The sequence below is a fragment of the Aphis gossypii genome, chromosome X (genome assembly GCF_020184175.1).
Source record: "Aphis gossypii isolate Hap1 chromosome X, ASM2018417v2, whole genome shotgun sequence".
NCBI classification, from domain to species: domain Eukaryota; kingdom Metazoa; phylum Arthropoda; class Insecta; order Hemiptera; family Aphididae; genus Aphis; species Aphis gossypii.
Window position 1 is genome coordinate 54985945 of NC_065533.1, and position 24355 is coordinate 55010299.

At 27.3% G+C, this 24355-nt stretch overlaps 3 protein-coding genes across 4 annotated transcripts in view; 1 reads left to right on the top strand and 2 right to left on the bottom strand.

The window, feature by feature from the left end:
* The window catches only part of LOC114126432 (fatty acid CoA ligase Acsl3), a 120118-nt gene that overhangs the window by 81581 nt on the left and 14182 nt on the right, over window positions 1–24355 (top strand). The gene's annotated exons all lie outside the window — the stretch shown is intronic.
* The window catches only part of LOC114127276 (uncharacterized), a 48099-nt gene continuing 41440 nt past the window's right edge, over window positions 17697–24355 (bottom strand). For both annotated transcript variants that reach the window (XM_027991466.2, XM_050205769.1), the window contains 2 exons: window positions 21033–22117; window positions 17697–19189 (listed from right to left, as the gene is read on the bottom strand). In XM_027991466.2, the coding sequence (XP_027847267.2) occupies window positions 21668–22117 (450 nt within the window). In that variant the 3' untranslated portion in view covers window positions 17697–19189; window positions 21033–21667. The remainder of the gene's footprint in view (window positions 19190–21032; window positions 22118–24355) is intronic.
* LOC114127275 (TATA-binding protein-associated factor 2N-like) lies at window positions 21029–21592 on the bottom strand. The gene has a single exon (XM_050207243.1). It carries the CDS (start codon window positions 21590–21592, stop codon window positions 21029–21031), a length of 564 nt encoding a protein of 187 aa, XP_050063200.1.

The window sequence follows — 24355 nt, forward strand, 5'->3', positions numbered from 1 at the left end:
GCTATATATTTATATGACATAAAACTATGTAAGTACAAACATATTTAATAATGTACCTATTTAACTTAACTTAACCCTGCGGCTCTATTTTTAAATTATAAAGTTGATATAATGTGTATTAAGTCAAGTGGATGCACACTAATTGTATCCAATAAGTAAACTCAAAGTAAGTATTAAAAAAAATGTAAGATATATGTATATATTTTTAACTTAACAGGTAATTTTAATAATTCATATTTAATAAACAGAAGTAAACAAGAAATATGCTAGAATTCATGTTTAAATAGCCCGTAGCTAAGCGCTCAAAGCAATTTTAATAAAAATCGAGCTCCTATATTTTATAAACAAAAATATAACATTATAGCTAAGTAAAAAATAATTAAATTTGTTAATAAATTATAAAACAATATTTTACGTTGATTTTAACGTAATATAGCTTGGGTAAACAAAATACCGAAAAAAATAGTAATAATAATAATTAAATTAATACCTGGTTTGAACAGTAACGTTGAGCTGATCATTCGTGTTTGTAATTGTATCCCATTACAACATTTTTAAAATATTAAAGCAGATTATGTATCGAAATAAATTCGTTCATTTTGAGAATTGTTCGATCTACGTTCATATATAGGTAGTGGTGACTGTTCTATTGACTATGCATTAATTCAGCAGTACATAATACAAAATTTGGTTAGTACCTATGTAGATGATTGCATTTTGAGGATTTAATAATATTTATCATACAATGACACGCATAGTGTAAAATAATTAAAAAAAAAAAAATGTAATGACTATATCTAATGAGTAATTTCGTAATAAACTTGGTGTTATCAGTGATAAAATAAATGGCAGTGGATTTACCCTTACTTAAACTCTGTTAAATATAAACTACACATATTTTTAACATTTGGGTGCTTTTGACCAAATTTTAGACACAGATCTAAAATTATATTCAATTGTAATGGCTATTTGATACCATCATCGGTACAAAAGTTAAAACATTTTTTTTTTCAATTATTAAACAAATTAGAATTTATCATCATCCACAAATTCAACAAATAAATTATAATATTTTTTATGCGACTATATTATGTCTGGCTCTCTAATTAAATTTTGGTGATAAACTATACTACAGTTACAATATAAATACTTAGTAAAATATACTTAATAATTTAAGTTGACTTATGACTAAGATGATTTATCATTGAATTTAAATTTTACATATTCATGATTCTGATTTATTTAATGATATGAGGTACACTCATAATTTATTTACTACCTACTGTATAACAGAATGATTTACCTACTTGCCAACTTTTTTATTTTTAATATTACGTTTGTCCATTAAATATTAAATAAGGACAAATATTATTTTCAATCTCAATTTTGTAATTTATTTTATTTTATTATTATTTTTTTTTTTTATAAAGGCATTTTTTTTAGTAATTTTTGACATTTTCAAAACCTCCAAAGTGCAGAAGCTATAGCATACAGGCGAAGAATAAGAATTATAGGAACATAGCTGCCACTGGGTATAGGTAGAACCTACAATGACAAATAGTGTATAAAATAATGTGTTCATGTAGGCTACAAACTGTAAATATATAATAATAATAACATTTTTTCATATTTCTTTACTTTTGAACTTTTTTTTACATTTTTTATTCACTAGTTTCATCAAACAATACGTTTAAAAAAACAATATTTTCATAACTATTGTTTATGTATAATCACGTAAAAAAACACTTCAATATGTACTTCCTGTGGAGTTCATATCGACATTAAACATATTATTTTAGCGAAATTCCAAAAAATCTAAAATAATCAACTTAAAGAAGAAATAGAAATACTTCTGGAATCACTGGCCGAATCGCTCAAATAAGACCCCTAATTCCGACACCATCAAATTTATCGTATAATTTATCGCAGCCAGTCTATTCAAAATTATAATTTATAACTCAAAAGTGCATAATATGTATATTGTGTAATATTTTCTTAATCATTTGTATACTGTTGTATTTGTTAACCGATCATTCATTTTTAGGTAATCTAAATTTATACAAATAAATATAATATATAAATATATTCTAATAGAGGACAACTAATAGTGGTCATTATTTCAAAAAGTTATATAAAATCAAAATAAAATTACTTACGTTTATATAGGTATATATAATAGATTTTGTTCATGTATTTAATGTTATTAATAATGGCGTATAGTTATTTATTATAATAACTTTTTATAAATAATTATATTTTACTACACCCTGAAGATACATAAATGAATATATTGCGTTTTCATGAAATTTTAAGAAGACAAATTTATATTTTATAATTCGATTTTGGAGATTAGATGATCTAATATAAGTAGTTGGATGTGTTTAAAACATTTAACAAGTCTCTAAATAACACTTTCAGTTTAATTTTAAATTATGTATCGATTATATCGACCTTTGGATAGGTTGCCCAGTTTTGTTTATACCTACGCTTGAAACATGGATAAGTACATACCACCTACTCAATATTAGTATTTTAATGATTGTTATTTGAACTTTAAAATACATATTATAACCAATATACCTACGTACACTACGTACGTACATTAGGTACACAGTAGTGGTTAAGTAAATGTAGTATTGAATAATTTGTCTTATTAGAAATAACACCCAACATTCATTAGGTATATAAAAAAAAAAAATCATTTAAAAATACATTTATCGTTCCGCTCATAATCTAAAACTGTATGCCTATACCACACGCAATACATATATTATACAATAGTATATTTCGTGCATGTGTTCATAATTTGCGTAGGTAATAACCTTAAGTTAAATAGTTACATATATGTATACTGGGTCACTATAATAATCGTGTTTCTATTGTTTATGACTATATTATTAAAATTTAAATTTATGTCATTACTGAAATGAAATAAAATTTCGATGTTAAAATTTAAAGATAAAAAGTACATAATTTTAGTGACACAAAGACAGGAAATGAATATCACCTGACAATTATAATGTTACAACTCACAGTGGTAATGGTAGACACGCCGACGATCATTATTGCGTCATAATAATATTTGGTTTTAATTATTATTGTATTTAATGTCAGAAGCTTTACATACGAGTAAAATAATATTATTGGTCATTCATTTTTTTTATAATATGAAAAAGCCAAACAGTGGAGAAGCTTTACCTGTGTATGATCTTGCAGTATAATCGTTTAAAATTAAAATCCGAACTTGCACCACGTGTAATACATCGCAGGTAACGTACAAACATATTGTATGCAATACATATAGCTGGGTTTACTGTCCCTTGCCGGGTACAAGTCGTTAAAATATAATTTAAAATAAAACAATTTCAGTAAATCTAACTCTGGATTGAGAATTTTCAAAATATTTACATATAATATTATATCATAATCTTTTTACGGTGTCATGCATATTTCATCAGTCCATTTGTTTATATAAAATAAATATATTTAGTTATGCGAAAGGCGTTGAAAAAACTTGCACGTGATCGTCGTTTATTTTTTTTTCATTATAAGCTAACATGGAAATAAAATGAAATAATTCGTTTAAAATTCATTTCATACCAATATTTATTTTTCAACGCGACTTGGCAATAATCAAAAGTTTAAAACCGTTGAGGCTTGAGCGAATTGTCTTTTTAAAATTACATTTTTCAAGCAACTCAACTTCATCTGTCTGTAATATAAACAACATAAATGCAATGTGATAGTTTCATGGATTAATGGAAATTGTTCAATGTAAATATAATTAAGTATAAAAGTAAAAAATAAAATAATTTTTTTGTTTATTAACTGTTTTAATGTACCTATTAAATATTTAAACAATAAACGTGACATTCACTATTTAGTAGGGAGCATTTCATTTTAAAATTTTTGATCTTCAATCTTGTGTTGTGTACTATATTTAGTTGCGCAAAATTCGTTCAGCGTTTATAAATGGATAGAAATGTACGCGCAGATAACATTTAAACAATAAAACATGTAATTAAGACAGTATTTGTTGACTTATGCTCCGCTTAACTTATTTGGTAAAATTAAAAGAAAATCCATTGATCAATCTGTAAAAAAACCACGTGCATTATAGTGCATCTGTATAGTGTATACTATAGATCAATTATTTTCAGAAACAATAATCTAAAATCTTAACTATAAAATTGTGTACTGATTGCTATTCGGGAATTAAGAAATATTTAATCATTTATTTCTTAATAGTTGTATGTACTTATCAAAATACAGAATAGATTTTAAAACTATATTATTATCACAACAAAATATTTTATTAAACCACACAGTAGGTAGGTACCAACTATTGCGTATTTATTTTTATTGATCACGTTTTTTAAAATTAAGTTTCATATTTTTATTCTAAACCTCTGTTCTTGTTCTTCTAATAAAATAAAATAGTTGTTAAACATATATAGGTAGGTACATAATATATTTTTTGCCTCGAGTATTATTTCCAATTATTTGACTAATATTTTTTTAACGAGCTTTTACAATATAAGTGGTTATTTTTTGTAGGTATAATAGATATATAATATTATATTAATAACTTTATGCAAAACTTATTTCTAACTAAAAAGGAAAGTATTGTGAATTTGTGATAGGAAATTACTGAAACAAGTTTTATTGGTATTGTTATGACCTACTTAAGTTTTTTCAAAAATGAATTAATTTCAATTAAACTTTCAAACTTTTGTTACTAGCTTCTCAATAGGTATTTAATATTATTTGTAAAATTATAAAAATAACTACATTTAAACATACCAAAGTCATTAAAATAACCTATCTAATACCAATGAACTTTTTATATAGAAATACTATCAATCACACAAAATGTGTGACATTATTATTATGTAAGTAGGTACCTTTTCTAAATAATTAAAATTAAAATAGGTTTTAAAATATTCTTTAATTATTTCATTTTAATATACATTACACATACTATATTATACTGTTATTTTTATTATTAAGAAATTTTGTCTACTGATCAGTTATTCATTTTGATTTTGATACCAAAAAAGTTCTAATGCAATCATAATAATATCAATTTTCAGAAGTGGCTTTTTAAACTTTTTTTTTAATTACGTCTTATTAGTTATAACCATTGTTGTTGAACCTCAAAATTAAAAAAAGTTTTTTTGGGGGGTATAGTACGTATTATAATACCGATACAGCTTTAATCTATGTAAAAATGAATGTATGCATAATAACAATCCAAAATAAATATTTTAAGCTTTTAGTCCAAAAAAAACTTTTTGTTGTGATTATGTATTTATTTTTATTAAAGGTACTTAAATAGAACTTTTAAGTTTTGAATGCAATTTATATTATAGTCCTATTTATAACAAACTCATTCAGTGATACACTAATAAATAATTTAATAGGTAATATTATTTGTATGTACAGTTACATATTATTACAGGGATTAAAAAATTTTATAGAAAATATGAATTAGGTACATTGAAAAGAAAACATAAAAATAGTTATAACGTAGATATTATTTCAGTAAGACGAAATTGAAGTTTATAATCATTAATTACCATATACCTAGTACTTAAAAATAATCTATTTATTTGTGTATCACATAATGTATGACAACCTTAGCATACACTCGATCAAACTTTTTAGCACATCATTATAATATTGTTGTATTCCTCATGATTGTATTTTTTTTTTACTTTTTTGAAAATCTGCAATGAGTTTAGAGCTTTGAGGAAGTTTGCATGATGTTTTAAAACCTCTTTTTGCAGAATATCTTTTAATTTTTCTCCAACTTATTGAAAGTATATTATCATTTCATGTCTATTATTAATTTAAAACACAAGACTTTAAGAGGGTTACATTTCAAATGATATTAAATCCAAACTTTTAAAAAGATTGAAGCTCATTTAATTTTTTAATGTTCTAGATGGTATTCTTATAGACGTAACAGACAAATTTTTCACATGCGTGTATTTTCAAATACCTACTTAATAAACTTAGTATCTTTTATTTTCTTGGTAAAATATCCAATATCTTTTTGGATGATATAATGACAAAATAAAAGTTTCATTAACAATTTAAAGAAAATTTTCAAAAAAAATTTAACTATTAAAAATTTGATGTCAGCACAAGTTATTGGTGTGCAGATATGCTTCAAGAATATATTTTTTTTAATAAATAGCATAATGTATTGGTAAGTTACAATTGCGTAGGTATGGACTTTTTTCACTATTACGATTAAGTATATACGTTCTACCTACTCAAAATTAATGCAACGTTGCCGAAGTTTACAACCGTGAAATTTGTAAAATAACTTATTTTAAGAAATCAATGCTTGTTCATAGTAAAGTTTAATACATTTCACTATGACTGCTATTCTCAGTACCAAAATTTTTAAGACGAATTATGATATTAAGGTTTTAATTTATAATTTTAATTTATTGTATTATAATTTAATTAATTATATACTATTGGCTTTATTTTAATAGGTTTAATTATTAGAGTTAGTTGAACTTATATTATTATTATTATTTATAACATGAATACTATTATAGGTTATTTGGTTATAGAGATGTATTTGAAAAAATCAACAAACCATAAGCTAGTTAATTGGATTAAAACCCAATCATAATTATTAGAACATGACAATCGTTGACGTTTGCTATAATCTCTTAATACTGGTACAATATTAAATGTTTCAAACACCATCTGACTCAATGTAATACAGCTTAAATCAAAACCTATAATAATATTATGTTTAAATGTTTAGAGCTTGTAGCATATCCTATAAAGCTTGTAATTATCATTGAAATATTTGAGTCTGACAGTATTTTTATTATAAATATTCAACTTTATTATTTAGTGAACGATCGATTTGCCTTACGTGAGGTCCAGATATATGAGTATATAATATATTAATATATTATTAAGTACGAGTAGTTATTAAAATTGCAAATTTAAATACTGGAATTAAATATTATAGTTGAGAGTGATCAAAATCGTGGATTTTTAGTGCCTACTTTTATTATTGATAAAATATTTTATACAGTCATAATGAAAGTCCGTATTGACGTATAATAAGCCTCATAAGTTATCACCAAGTAGTTCCATGTATTTACCTGTAAATTCAATCTTTATCAATATAATTATCTATTGACAAAGTCTGTGTAACCATGTTAATTAAATGTAACCATGACAGATATCCAGTTGTAAGCTGTGAAGCATCTGAATGAGGTTATTGATATAATATAGCTCATTATTTTATTTTAAAACATTATGTAATATATAAAATAAAATTATATATCTGTATAATCATAAACTGTTTAGAACTAATGGCCTTTGTTGTCGATGTTTCTTTTTTGATCAATAAAAACAAAAAAAAAAAACAAAAAAAAATAATTATTATTATTTTATGTACATTATAATAATTTAAACGGTAATAATCTTTACAATATAATTTAAATTTAAACTTTAATTATAAGCTAATAACCTTGTAATTGATGCTGTAACAATACAAAATATATATATATATATATATATATATATTTATATATATTATATATATTTATATATATATTATTTACTACATTTAATCAAATACAAAATTTAAAAATCCATTTTATACAAAAACTTTAAGCAACTTTGATACATTAATTAAGACGTGTTCTTTTGACTGAAGTATGCACATTTTTATACAAAATATTATAAGTTTTGAGTATAAAAATGTATAATATTATAAAAAATAGTATTTTAACAATCATTGATTTCATACTATCAAACCATCAGGCCTCAATATTTATAAAAGTCTATAGTTTAAATATAAAGTAGGTACCTATGAAATAAAACGAAGTTAGTTGATTTACTGATTTAGCATGACTTGACATATTATATTTTCATTTGAATGTATTAATGTCTTACAAGTCGCAACTATAAATAACTAACACCACTAACGATTTTTCAAGGAATCGAATGATGTAATAATATTGTCGAAGTAAATGGTTTTAGATTACAATAAAATAAAAGTACATATTATTATTTGCCAAGTTGATGAAAAAAATGTATATTAAATTCAGCCACTCAATCGACTATTAATAAATACGAATCAATGTGTTTAAAAGTATTCAAATAACTATTTTTATTATGTATATTAAAAAGTTTACACTTATAAGTTATAAATTTTGTTTTAAAACAAATTATTACTCATCCAAACTTATGACGACAAACTATTACAACCAATACACAGAATAATTAATAAACTCAAATTAATTACAAACATATTATATAATACAATATTTTTTGAAATAGAAAACCTACTGTGATATGAAAATAATTGAAAAATATCTTAAAGCATATTCAATTATAACAAAAAAGATATAGCTACAAAAATGTGTAAACTGATATTTTATGATACAATCAAAGAACTCCTTATTAATAAACATATCCATATGGAAAAAGAAACTACAATTATACTATGTCAGATTTTCATTTAACACAAAAAAAATGAGTAGTAACAACCGAAACACATATCTACACCGTCAAAATATTATTTGTAATAACTAATAACCAAAAGTATAATATTTAAAAATAATAACGTCATTTTCACAGACTCATTGAGCTCCGTAAAAATTTAAAATAAATTATGAAAACAAAATCAATTTAAAACTAAAAACAATAACAGCTTCCAATAACTATAAAAAGTAAATCACTATTGTCTGGATACTAGGATACAGTGGTTAGTTATATTTAAAAGAACGAGAAAGTAAACAAACTTGTAAAAGAAACGAAAAATAATAAACAAATGGAGATAACCTTAAAACACCACATTTATGAAGACATCTTAAGGGTTATTTATAATACAATTGAAATAAAATCGACCAGATATAAAACCAAACTAAAAGAAATAAAACTGACAACCGAACGTTGAAAAGAAACAAAAACTTTAGAGAATGAATAAGAAGTATGTACCTAATCTTAACACGTTTAATAATAAAACATATCAGATACACACGTGGTTATCTTATGAGTACAAAAAAAAATTTAACCAAATGCTCGATCTGCGGAGTCTAATTTACTAACAACAGTTAAACTGATATTATCGTCAAGCCACATTTAAAGAGGGGCAACAGGCTGTTGTTGCCCCGTGTGGCTGAGAGGGTGGTTAATCTTTTGTATTACATTAAATTTGTATTCGATAAAATGAGACGGTTTTTATTGTTGCTCCAGGATGGAAATTTCTTAATATGGCTCTGCTTCTCATTGAATGCAGACAAATTTTATATAAAATTATATTGCTTGAGTCAAATATGATTTTTCACCAATTCCTAGAACAAAACGAGACTGCCGCAATCGAGTGCTAAGATGTATTAAAGAAATAATTAGTATGGAAAAATTTTGAAGCTTATTTTTGATAAAAAAAAAAAAAAAACAAATAATAATAATTTTTAAGACTAATAATGTCAATGGCCGATAATGGCAATACAATTAATTGTCACAGATTAGCTGAAACCTGAAAAAGACAGAAACTCTTTTCTATTTTATTTTTTATTAGATATACAAAACACAACTAAAGCACTAAATATTTTATTGTGAGTGGGAATACCCACCTTGATAGTCATTGTAGTATATTGATTGTAATTCAATATCGAACGCTAATTGTCAAATTATAATTATGCATGTTGTGCATAATTAATGTCTTTGGAAATTTCGAATACCCATCTACATTTATTCGTTTTTAAATTATAAGAAAATTAAAAATAAGTTGATTTTTAAAAAACTAGAGTTGCGTATTGCGTAAATATTCCTAGTTTTTCATAACTTCTTTTTAGTTTTTCCTGTTGATTAAAATAAGTACTAGAAAATTACTTTTTAAACCCTAAAATTAAACTAATTTTCTACTATATAATCATCCCCGAAGTTTAAGATTAAAGTATTTTTAATGTTTCTTTAAACCTTTTGATCATTTAACACAAAAAAATATATATATTTAAAAAACCCTATTGTATAAAACTGATATTTGCGTGCATACAACACACCGATCAGAACTAAAAACTTAACATTTATCTATTCATATACGACGTATTATAAATATAGGTATTAAAACACATCACGGGCTACTAGATAATTGTATCTACTATAACTACTTTTTTTGTTCCGTCACTTAAAAGTTTTTATTTTTATAAAAAAGTTAAGACACGTTGTTATTTGAATAAAATATCATAACTACACACTACTCACTTGTGACATTGGAGAGTAAATTACTTGTAAATTTATTTTAAAACATTTTTAAATGTTCTTAAGATTACCCATAATGCAGTATTGAACACCATATAAAGACTCACACTGACATCCTTAAAAACAGAAAATTAAGATATGGTTTCGTTGGATTTTGCACAATAGTTTACAAAAAGAACAAAATCAAAAAAAAATTAATACTTTAATCAATTTATTAATTTTAAAGAAATAGTATAAAAATGTATTAGTCCTCTCACAGAATTCATACGCACACGTGGTTGTATTTTATTAAGTAGTACTAAATTTTATTGAATTATTACGTAAATAAAAACTATTAATCATCACGATAAATTTATTTTGAATTTGAAGTAAAAGTCAATGAGGTCGTAATTAAAATCAAATTTGAGTCTGATATTAAAATAGGTACAAACTAAAAACACTGTGAATTTTTTTGAATGTTATATTTTTCTTGTGATATTTGTTACTTAATATTATGTTGTATAATATTGAACTTAATACAAATTTTCAAACTGTCATTGTACCTGTGAATTTTATTATTATTTATATTTAGTTTTTAGTGACTGGGCGCAGTCAGTGCTCCAACATACCATACCATGTTTTATGATTATCTTGTTTTATACATATAGTGTTGGACTCGAATAGAGCCCCAGAAGATTATTTTTTATATAATTGTTAATTCGTTGAGCTAATGATGTTAATATTTATATTACATATTTTTTTGATGCTGTGTAACAAATTACCATTTTTCTTTTTATAGTTTTAAGTGCGTACATACTTACGCGGACACAGTTGCACACCTCGCCGCACACTAGCACTCACTGTTTTTGCTCAGCGAACCCGTCTACTCCCTTTGAGTATCGCTACACTACAGTACACACATATACATATACATAATATGTATTAACAAAATAGCTGGTCTGTTGATAAGTAGTTGTGTGACGCGAAATATTTCGGTTACATGTATGGGTTAACTCCCATACAACTAACATAGTAAGATATACGATAAATTACATTATTATAATATAGTACCGTGTTCAAAATAATAAGTGCGTTGAAAAAATTCCCGAAAACATCAAACAAAATTTTCCTCTATACATTCTATAGTAAATATGTTGTAAAACATGTGAACTTACATGGGATAAATATTTTTTGGGAATAAACTAATGCTAATTTTGTTACATTATGCACGAGATGATGAACAATTATAATCAACTTTTCATTTTTATCTATCTCTTATGTGGATATTTTCACTAAATTTTTCATATAAAGCACGTTTGTTGTCTGTTGTATTATTAATAACGATATACGCAACGAAGCGTAACGTAGCAAGTACAAAACGAAAATCTTGTCAAAATCATCCCATTTTGAGAGAAAAGAAGATATTTTATTTTTAATAAGGTATTTTAATGTCGTTTTTTTTTTCAATTTTCGTATACAACAAATTGTCTTTATTTTACCTGTAGGCAAAATATAATATTAGACTAAAATGTAATCTAGTAGTTAGGTTTTTTTGAAATTATTTTCGCTATGTAAACGGCTTTGATATGAGTTAATTTGCTAGTGTTGCACTGTTATACCTGCTGAAATGTAATGGGATTAAGCCAATCTAGTTACATATTTAGGATCTTTTATAATTCGATAATACCAACAAAAAAAAAAAAAATTAAATAATTTTTGATTTTGTTTACAACTCGATATTGTGGTATACATCCACTAGAAAGTAAGTCATTCGCACATGTTTGAAAAACACTGATGTATAAAACTTCAAACACCTGTTGTCTGGTATAGTCATCGGTCGTCGGGTATTTACACAGATGTACAGTTTATCGTGAATTCATTGATGTGAAATACTTAATTAATTAAGTAAGTAACTGGTTGTTTTCTAAAAGTTAGTTTAATTAATAATGATAGATAATGTATTAATATGTACCTATGTTTAATTATTTAAATGTGCTTAAATTATATATATATGTATAGTTAAATTGTAAAAACTATTCGACTATTCGAAGATAACACTGATGGAAATTTAGTATAAGTTATCAAATAACTGAAAGTTTAATCTTCCTTCCTGTGAACAAATGTAATACCATTTTTAATAGGATTCAAATATTTGATAAATTTTATAGATCAAAAATAATATATTCTAAATAAAATTCGTTGGAAATCATTACAGACATTTCAAATATCATTACAATAACTTTTTTAAATACAGAATATAACTGAGTACCAGTTTTTAATATACTATTTTATTTTAAACTATTATTACTATTATAGTATTTTATCAATTATCACTATTATCATGAGCTCATATAATTATGACGTATCTAAATACAATAACAACTATATCCTAATCTAAAAATATAATTTCACTTAAAACATCAAGTTTTTTCAGTTTATTATTTGGACATTTGTTTTAGGCTTCCGAGTGGAGAGATGTATTTTTATTGGTTTAACAATAAAAAGAATATTTGTGTGTGTGTCTATACTCTGTAGTTATCTCCTGGAGAAGTAAAATACACACTGGTTTCTGTTAACAAATTTGATCTAGTTTGTACTCTTAAGGAATTAAAGATAAAAAAATAACAATTTCATACATTTTTAACTAGGTACTTCTCTAACAGTTGATTCATTTTTGTAATTTTTTTGAAATTTTTTCAAAATTTAAATTTCAAACGGCTATCAAGAAATTATTGTGACTTTCTATTTTTAATATTTTTTAGTTACTAAAAGTCTAAAAGAATAAAATATCTAGGATCTTCTATTATATTTTAAAATATTTCAAACAAGTCTAAAAATGTTTATCGCCACTTATAAAATTAAAATTTTTATTTTTTTAATGCCTATAGATACAGCTTAAAATTAGGCTGAACCAATGAACTTTTAAAAAAAAAATAATAATAAACGTATTAAATAATAGTTTAAGTGAAAATGGAATGTTTCATATTTTTACAAAAATGTTTCAATCACAAAAAAAAACTAGAATCAACTTAAATAAGAAATTAAAATTAAATTAGAAATCATTACTTTACGTATGAATAATATCGAAACTCCTCGAAGTTTTAACATTAAACGTTTGTAGAAAAACTACTGTATGTCAACAATATGCTTAACTTTAATTTTTAATTCTAGTATTAAAATGTTTACCTTACAAAATGTGTGCAACTGTCGTCATATGTACGATATGAAATGGCCATTATTATTGACATAGAAACTATTCGTACAACTTTTAACGAAAAAATTAAAAATATTCTTATGGAAAAACGATAAAAACTCTTTTTTTTCAACTAAGGACTTATAATGATATTATTCAACAAGTTAAAAATTAAAAATGTGTTTAAAAAGTAGCTAGTAATAGTTTCGTTGCGGGCCCTCGTGGGCTGAAAAGTCGCGTAACAATAAAATATTTCATGGCAGTAAAATTTGTAAAAAAAAAAATTTAAAAAAAAATAATGCATTATTTCTATTTTTTAAAACACCTATTTTATTTTTAAAATTATATAGAATTTGAATTTTGCCTGCATATCTTGTCTTAAAAAATAATTTGGTCAATAACATAAATGAATAACGTTAATTTCATTTCAACATTAATTTACCTTAACACAGAGATTTCAAGTTTAAATTTCATAAATAATCCACAAACCTCTGTCGTTATTGCTCGTGTGGTACAACTTATGTGCAACAAATTTGCTCCTAACCACGAATATTGGGAAAATATGTACCAGGAACTTATGCGGAGATCGTGACGGTGAGTAGACTGCCACGACTGTCTCTAACACGGCTATATTTTATTGGAATACAACCACGGCTCCACCGATGAAACTGAAAAAAGTGTAACAAGTTGACCATACGACCCTGGTACCGGGGACTCAATTTCGATTCCATCTCAACGAAATTTAAACGAAATTCTTGCCTTTTTTTTTGCTATACTTATGAAAAATAGGCATCAAAAACTTTTTTACAGCGATATTATTTATTTGCAAAAATATTTAAAATATAGATTAATTTTTACAAACTTATTCATACCCGTACGGTATTGACTTACAATAAAATAAGTTATATAATTATATCATCTACGATAGATATTAAAAATATATTATATTATAATTTGTAATATTTTACTATCTTAAATCGTCATCTACACTCAAAGATACTATGTAATGTGAAAGTGAATTACTATTATAATAATAATTATTATTTAGATAATATTATAATATGAATTTGGCGACAGTTAATTTAATACTACTTGCCATATTGTTTTTATTTTATTTTATTATTAATAGAAAAATAAATTACGAATAGCAACTAAAGAAAATATTATTAATGATTAAATATTTTAAGAATATTTAGACATTTCTTAAGATGTTTATGGATAATTTATATTTTGTTCTTTATTATTATTTTTGTTTTCCTGAAAAAAGCTTGAAAATTTAAATCAAGGTTCCTCAAAAATAATTCATGCTTTCATGCTACCTTAATAAGTTTATGGTCCAAAATACTTTTGACAGAGTTGAATGTTTTATTAAAAAATAACGGTTTCGTTATATCAATCAAAGAAACTTAAATCGCAGTGACTTTATTACGCATATTATTAGTATAAGTACCTGTGTACTCGTATAATACCAAAATATGAAAATGCTTATAATAATTTGCTTAAAAAAATAAAATATCATAAAAATTGACAAGAGAATAAGAGATAACCACAGATAATGTTTTTTTTTTTTTTTTTGTAAGTTATAAAGCCTTATTAATAAATATAAATTAATCATAAAAAATTAAAACAGCTTATTAATATATAATATAATTTAACAACATAAAATCGATTTTACTAAAAGCAAATTTGTTACGTTGTGTACGTTTGCTGCAGACACTTGCAGGTTTAGCATCCTTTTATTAAAAAATAGATAATTTTATAAAAAAATTAGACGTGTTCCATGATAAAATAAAAGCTTATGGATTTATAATCCTTTTTAAACTCTTTTAAGAAGAAATTAAAAATATTTTTAACATTGCAATGGTTTTGACTAAATTTTAAAGACGGTCCTAAAATTATATTCAATTTATTACAATAACCATTTCTTTTCTGTAACCAATGGCAACCATAATATACAAACAAAAAATATTAATTTTTTGTGACTTGCGAGCCAACAATATCTCAAACCCCTCTTTAAAATAAAAAATGTAAATAATCGGATTCAAGGTGTACCGCGTATAATGTACATCTTCTGTTATAGCTTTATATAACATCAATAATAATATATGTACTAAATCACGATAGTGAAAGACTTAGCTTTGGCTCTTTTACTGCAGTGTAAAAAAAGTGTGCAATGATATTTTGTATTGGGTAAGCGTTAAGATAAAATGTCAAGTTAAAATTAAGCAATTTTATCGACAAAAATTACACTCTAAAATGTATAATATAATAAAAGTGTATTGATAATGAAAATAGTCCATTGAGCAACTGCAAAATATTGGATTTTCGTTTTAAAAAATATTAGTACAAGCTCTCGGCCCTTTTAACCGCCACATAAAAACATGAATTCTACCGCAACCGATCATTCTTAAAATGACGATCATACGAGCCGGGTGATCTAAAATATACGAGCGCATCTGTAGAGGAATTGCCTTTACGAAAATAATAAAATAATAAATTGAAAACTTAAATAAAAATTAATAAACAGTGGTAATTTTAATGTATATTGTAATTTAATATGATAAATTTTAAATTTTTCATTTCTTCCTTCTTGGCCGGGCATGCTCCGCTTACGTAGCTTATCCTGACCGCACGGCGCACGCACTAGTTCACACACACACACACACACACACACACACACACACACACACACACACACACACACACACACACACACACACACACACACACACACACACACACACACACACACACACACACACACACACACACACACACACACACACACACACACACACACACACACACAGACACAGACACACACACGAATATTATATTTTATTAAGAAGACGCCATACTCGAGTGGTGTTTCCGTCTTACAAGTGAATAACATAGCAAATTTACGCTCAGCAGATCACGGTTAGCACCGTAAGTATAAAAATTAGAACGAATCGACTTATAACGAAACATGATGGTAACACCATTTTCTATATTTGTAAGTTGGTTTTTTTAACGATTTTTCAGTTTTTAAGTGAGTTATGAGGATTTTAAATTTACGATATATTATATAAGCATAACTTGTTAAAAAATTGAACTATTGAAAAAACCAACATATACTTACACAGATAATTTTGTTGCCATCAAGTTTCATAATGGTTCGATTCACTCAACATTTTAAACTAACGGAGCTAAACGTGATATGTTGAGTGTAAATTTGCTATGTTACACACTTGTAAGACGGAGACAACACGCGCGGGTGTGGCGTCCTCTAAATGTACAATTTAGTGGTCGGCAACCTGCGGTTCACGAGACACATCCGGCTCACGCGACTATTCCCCACAGCTCACTCTAAAATGACAATTAAATTAAATATTTTATATTTTTAGTTATTCCCTTAAATCTATTTACACATTTTACATAATATATAAATGATAATTCAATAATTGAATTGTGTTTTATTTATTGCGTCTCAGTCTCATAATGTTACGTCAAGTGATAAACATTTTTTTGGAAGAAAATAGAGAATAAGACGCTTCTATGCCTAAAAAATGAAGTAAGGATTTCTGAAATTTCATTTTTTACTGATAAATTGAAGTATACGAATGAACTTGATATAAAACTATTAGATAAAAATTAACATATTCCTGATATGTGTTCTCATATTAAATATTTTGAAGAAAAGTTGACATTTTTACATTTTACGGTCTCATCTTGAAAAAAAAATGAAAATATAAAATTAAACCGTTTTACGGCAATCCATTATTGTCTTGAATAGCAATAATATATGATAAATTCGATATTAAAAAAAAAAAACCATAACCCTGGATATTCTTAATAATAAAATTAAATACTTTAATCACATAATAAAATATACTTAGTAGTTTAGACTAACAGATCGTTTCTGCAATATTGTTTTCCGTTGAATAAAATTTAACATACCTATTTATGACAATACTCATAACAGTCATAACACTCATAACGCTTGGCGTTTCGACACATACTTACTAGGTACTGTAAAGCAGAACGGTTATATATTTGTTCACTTCTTTATTTTTATCATTGCGTTTGTTCGTTAAAAATCAAAGATACCCAATTACGATTTTTCAAACTCGATTCTATAATATTATTATTAAAGGTGAGTGATGGTCAGTTCAGTCACCACATAGACGTTTTCAAAACTTCCAGGCTCCAGAAGCTATAACATATGGAGTAGAAAATAGAAACTACAAAAGCTAGGAAGTATTGTAAAGGTTCACTAATTAATTCACGCACATTTTATTTTGGATATTTTTTTAATTGAAAGATAATAATATTATTGATAATCCATTCATATTACATTTAGAGATAAACATATTACATTATATTATTATTTAAAGTTACATGAATTTATTCATATAATATCATAACATACATATAAAGACTTACAGTGAATGGTAATGCAAAATTATTTGCACGGGAAGAAAACACGTATTTTCATAATATGAGCACTTAATTCTAACATTCAAAAACTTAATTTCTATCTCCTACATCGTGTGAACCAAATAATAAGTTAAGAGTAGTGAATCGCGGTTACTACATAATGATATTATATAATATATAAAGGAACCTGGAAAGTCTTAATAATCTTCTAGATAATATATTATCATAATATCTGAGATGGATAGGGTAGTTACATAAATTCAATGTTGAACTTAAAATTAGTTTATTACATTAATTAACTTGTCTAATAATATATTATTATCGTAATGGAAAGTTTAAAATAAAATAAGTATACGTAGGAAGTTAATTTAATAAATTACACAAATTCAGTTTTATCTCACCGAGAATCTTACAAATTATTAGTATATATATAAAATAATTACTCGTTCTATCAATAATTACAATAATATAAAATGTACTCGCTGTTAACGCAATAAAAGTTCAGCCATGTCGTACGTGTTTATTTATGCAATGTTCCAGAAACAATATTCGGATACCTTTCATTATTTAAAATACACAATATAATATTTAAAAAACTTAAATTAGATTCTTAAAAATAAGTAAATGTAAATTAATAATTGTTTTTAATTTTTAACTACCTACGTAAACTTTTCTTATCAATGCAATTCAATGTCTCAAAAACGTTTTAAAATTTCTTTGAAAAATCATAATAAGTAGTTCAGAATAATAATAATAATAAAAGAATATATTTCCCGTTATAATTAAAATAAATAATCAATAAACATTAACCTTACACGCTTAATCATTCAGATTAATTTAACTTTCATTCGTCGTGTATCCTAAAATAAACGAGAATTATTCTATAATAAGTACGAGTATCTTGTCTAAAAAGACGACTTCAGAGAGTATATCCATTTCAATTATCGTAACTTAAGATCCCACTCGTTCACTTATATATATAATAGTATGATAAAGGTAGACAAATATTAAGCAACGTAATATTAAATATTAATCAATAATTAATAATTACCAACTATATTTAGTTGTAAGTTTAAGTTATATATGAGTAGGTATGCATTGATATACGTTTTATGATATAGCTGTATAAATATTTTATTTTATACGTTAAAAACGATTTACTAATATTCCAACTAAATATTATGCAATATTATGATAATTGATTAAATATGAACGATATATATATATGTATATAGTTTAGTATTCGTTATTATTATTATTATTATTATCATCTAATAGTATAAATAACATCGTGTGGGCCATAGCATGATTTACGGGTAGTTATTAATACGCCATACGTATATTCGTCTGAAATTACATAATATACACATTACCAACAGTCGTCAATTTAGAGCAATATAATAAAATATGGCATACAAATAAATATCAATCGAAATATATTTTCGTCGTATGATTTCAATTCCGCGTAAAACTCTATTGGATAATATGTATAAGGTCTATTGCATGCACATTATACAATAAAGAGCGTGTTGTATTGTGGCGGCGAAAAAATATACAATATAATAGTGTGTTCAATTTACTCGAATTTTTAAATCACTTAAAAGCGGATTCGAGCCGTTTTTGCGCGGTGTATTTCTAGGGCCTCGTCTGATACTATAGGGTTTTCCTTTCTGTATAGGTAACCAATTAGGTGCTCGTTTAATGTTAAATATTATACACTACACAATGTTGATAACTGACACTACCAAGACACGGTAACTATTTTGAACTTGTCGCGAATAACTCCTTTGTCGCAAACTTACTCAAACAACTCGCAGTCAACTTGGAATATTTTCAAATCACAAATAAATTAGTTTCTGATTTATGTATTTTTATTTCAAAAACGTGTATTTCGCTTCGAACGCCAAAATATAACCGTTTCTCCGTAACGACTGACGTAGGTAGGTGTACGCCGCTATTATTGTCTGGTTTTACTGCGGTATATCGAGCGTAGCGAATACTATCATTGGGTATCGGTTATTTTTATTAGTTTTACACAATGGTATGTTTATATTTTTACACGATTTCTTGGGAGGCAGTTAAAAAAAACTCGTCAATTTTATTTGCTATATCTCAATACTCAATGGCTCTGTAGATTGGAAAGTGAACACAGATTGACATTTGAACGGGTAATGTGTTCATACTATTTTGGTGCCTTTAGTCGATATATAACGTATATAGTGTATATTTTGACTTTGATTTAAGCATAAGTAACTGTGTAAAAAACGGTAAAAATAGCATCGTCGAAGACCTGAACATACAATGAACATTTTAGGATAAAGAGAGAGCTTCGCTTAGAGTTGCGTTTGACAGAATTTATTTCTACATGTAAAACAGAATACCTTTAAATTCGAATACTCGATTTGTGTAGGTTTAAATAATAATAATTGGAATCGAAATTGTCGAATTCTGTGGGTGTATATCATGTTATATATTATATATTCTACAGTCACTACTTGAAAAACTAAATCTACAGCTAAGTAACACACATACACACACACTCACACACACATACACAATGTACAAAGATAATATTATGACGCACATCGTTGTTAAAACGTTAGGATTCATAATAATAATATATGATATTGAAAACTTAGATTCGACGCTAATTTTACGATTCGCTTTATCAAACGTTTAAATCGTAATTCGAATGCGACATGAAAAATAATATACTATTTATTAATTTATATTTTTTCACGCCATTTTTCCGCGAATACGATAATATTATAGTCCAACTCGCGTGGATAAGTAGTATAGACGCTTTTTGGCTCGTACGCACGGCAGTAAAAATTTACATTTTCGTATGAAGCTGCACAAATTTAATATCATATATTATTGTAGTGAAGAGTTTGGGACTAGAAACGAAAACGCGGTAACGGCGGTCACATATAGTGTCGTCATTACTACGATGATAATAATATTGTTATATGCCAATGGAGCTCTATTCAAATAAAGTTATGTTTGCTTTTATAGTTTTATCGAATTTCGGTCGCCCAAGGTCGTAACTAATTCGCGTCTATTTGTGTGTGTGTGTGTGTGTGTGTGTGTGTGTGTGTGTATGTGTGTATGTATCGCGTGTAGCGGTGCGATAATACTCACGCGTGCGCTTCAGTAATTTGGTGCACGCGTTTACTACCTGACGATCTACCTGTTATCATTGGCATCGCTGCCTTGGTCGTTTCCGCGGTCATTATTCGGACTTCCTCCTCTGTCACCTCTTCCGTAGTCGTCGTCCAAATTGCCTCCTCGGTCACCTCCTCCGTGGTCGTCGACCGAAATGCCTCCTCCATGGTCGTCGTCCGAACTGCCTCCTCGATCACCTCCGTGGTCGCCATCCGGTCTGCCGCCTCGGTCGCTTCTACCACGATTGTCGTCGTCCGGACCTCCGCCTAGGCCGCTTCTTCCACGATTGTCGTCCGGACGTCCGCCTAAGTCTCTCCTTCCGCGGTGGTTGTATGGACCTTTGCCGCGGTCTTTGCCCGGACTTCCGTTTTGGTCGTTTCCACGGTCACCTTTACGGCTTTTGTTAGTGGTGACATCCGTCGGGATAATATAATTCCACAGCGAGCGACCCCGTCCGCCGCCTGATGCACTGCCGTCATTGGAGGCGACATGCAGTCCCGGCACCGGCGGCGGCCCGCTCGCATAGATTTGCGTCGCCGAAGCAATAACGTCAGCATATCGGGTCGCAGCGGTGGTGGCGTTCATCGCTGCAATAATAGCCACGGTCTGGTTTTCAGATACCGCGCTAAGCCCCGTGTCCTGGACACGGGGCGGCGACCCTTATGCTTTACCGTACTTGTTCACCACGCAGTACACCATGAGGCTGAGCAGGAACCCGCCGGCCACGGCGACGAACTTGGAACACGCTTCGAAGTCGTCCTGGCTGTTGTCGTTTATGGCGGCCCGCAGTTGTTCCTGTCGCCGCCTGTTGGCCAGCTTGCGCGCCAGCTCCGGGAACGCCAGGCTCTGCGTGAACGTCAGCTTGTGAAGCGAGTCCGATAGGCTGTGCATGCCCACACTGCCCCTGGTGGCCATCCGCTGCAGGTCTGCGAATTCCGGTTCCGTGGCGTCCGAGTACCGGCCCGTCCACGTGGAACTCCTGCGCCTGCCCCACGGTACGCTGTAACGGTGGCCACCGGGTCCGCCTGATCCGGGCACGCTCAGCGATGACGCGTCCGACGACGCAGCCGACAGGTTTCCGCCACCGTCCATGATCGAAAAGTCGATGACCTGTTGGGGGTTATAATACAATACGTTAAAAATAATGATGATGTGTGAGTGTGTGTGTGATCCTTACAATATTTCTCGGGATAGGCCCGAGTAATAATCAAGGGCAGATCCAGGGGGGGCACTGAGGGTTAACCTAGGTTAACCTAACCAGCACACCCCCATTGGAAAAAAAAATTTAAAAAAAATGTTGATGGAGGGGGGGCTATATCTACTCGTATATTAAATAATTACCGCCCGCTTAATATTATAAAATGACGACATATCGTTAAAATGCAACGTAAACATCTCGTGAGATGTGGAAAATTATCGCTAAAGGTCATTCAAAGGGGGCGTGGTGGCTTCTTGTCTTTCGAGTCTGTTTGGAACTACTGCCCACTCAATTTAATTTTCGGTGGGCAATGAGTACCTTAGATCATAAAGGCGATTTAATTATAAACGTCTTTATTGATGTTAGGTACAATATTAATCGTGACTGCAATACCACGTAACTACAGTCTACAAACCTAAAAGTTATTCAAGAGAGTCAAAATAAGTAATCCATTAGGTTAGGTTAACCCATTAGGTTCTGTAAAAATAATTATCCTGCAATTCCGTTTCTCAGAATGCAAAAAAGAAACTTAATATTGTTTAAAGAAGACATAGTTTTCAATAAAATAATTATTATTACATACAATTTTTTTAATAACACTAAAGAGATAAATATATGAGCATTTTCAAGAAAGTATTGCAAGATTAAGATATGTGTTGTCGAAATACAAATGTTTGTACTTTTATAGATAATTGTTATTTATATTTATTGTAATGAAATGCATCTCACAATAACTGTAATTTAATTGAAAAATACTTACCAAACTTAACGAAACTTGTAGAAAAAACTATTATCTATTTGATGGTATCAAAAATTCATTTTAGTAAAAACGTGTTTACCTAGTAATAAAGTTAGTATTGTAATTGCAGTTAACATTTTCAATCAGTTATAAGTGATATAAATCATTATCGTTTTTGTCTTACATTAATATAGTATAAACAATAATTAAGATAAATATTTTTGTAATTTCGTACCTTTTTTATTGTTGACGCAATACAAATGCATAGTTTATAGTTTATACTAAAATCTGTTTCATTACCTATCGATTCTGTCTATAACATTGTGCATTGTTTTTTTAATTTAAAAGTAATTTTTGTATACATAATAAATTATTATTTATTAAAAATAAATTATACTATTATAGTGTTTTTTTTTTTTTAGTAACAATAAATTGTAAAAAATAGAAAATAAATAATAGTTGTTTAAGATTTTATAAAAAAATATAAATCTTAAAAAACGAGCTAATAACTTCTGTAGCCTATAGGTACAGGGTCTGAGTGGAAGGAAATATTTGAAGGTAATTTCAAAAAATATACTTGATAATAACTAATTAACTCGTTTTGTAAATGCGTACAAAAGAAAGAATTGATTTTAAAAAGTACCAAGTTGCATAATTCAACTTTTTTAAAATCACGGCTAAAGATTTTTAACAAATACTAACACCAATAAAGTAAAAAAAGAAGCATATTTTGTGAGTATATTTTTAAAAAAATAGTCTTCATATTATGACTGAAATTTCAAAAATATTACAATTTATAATTTGGCCGAGGCATATTTTGTTGCATCTGCATGTATGTTTAAAATTTAAAAAAAAGTTAATCAAGACATAATTTTTTGATATAATCATAAATATATATATTATAACGGTGCTATTTATTATTTTTAGAAAAACAATGCTAAATGCCTAAATATTATATTCAATTTTTAAATTTTCGTCTAAAATTTACAATATTATATATACATCAAAAATGTTTAATTAGGTTTTAAAATATTTAAACATAAAAAAAACTCATAAAAATGTATCACGTGTTAAATTTAATATCATGAAATAACCAGCAACTTAATCGCATAGTTATATTTTGTAAACTTTTTTTACACTTTATTTGCGATCTAAATGATATGTCAATTACTAAACTATTGTTCAACATAATATGTCTGTTATACTACAGCATATTTTTTTTACGTCAAAACAAATAAATAACATAAAATACTTCATATATTTGTACATATAATATGTTTCATTTTGAAACCATATCAGTAGATTGTGCAACCAATTTTTTAAATTCTCTGTAAATTGACCTATAATAATAATATTATGAAATAGGTTTGTCTGTTCGTCAGCTTTATTTTCGATATCGTTTGACAATTTG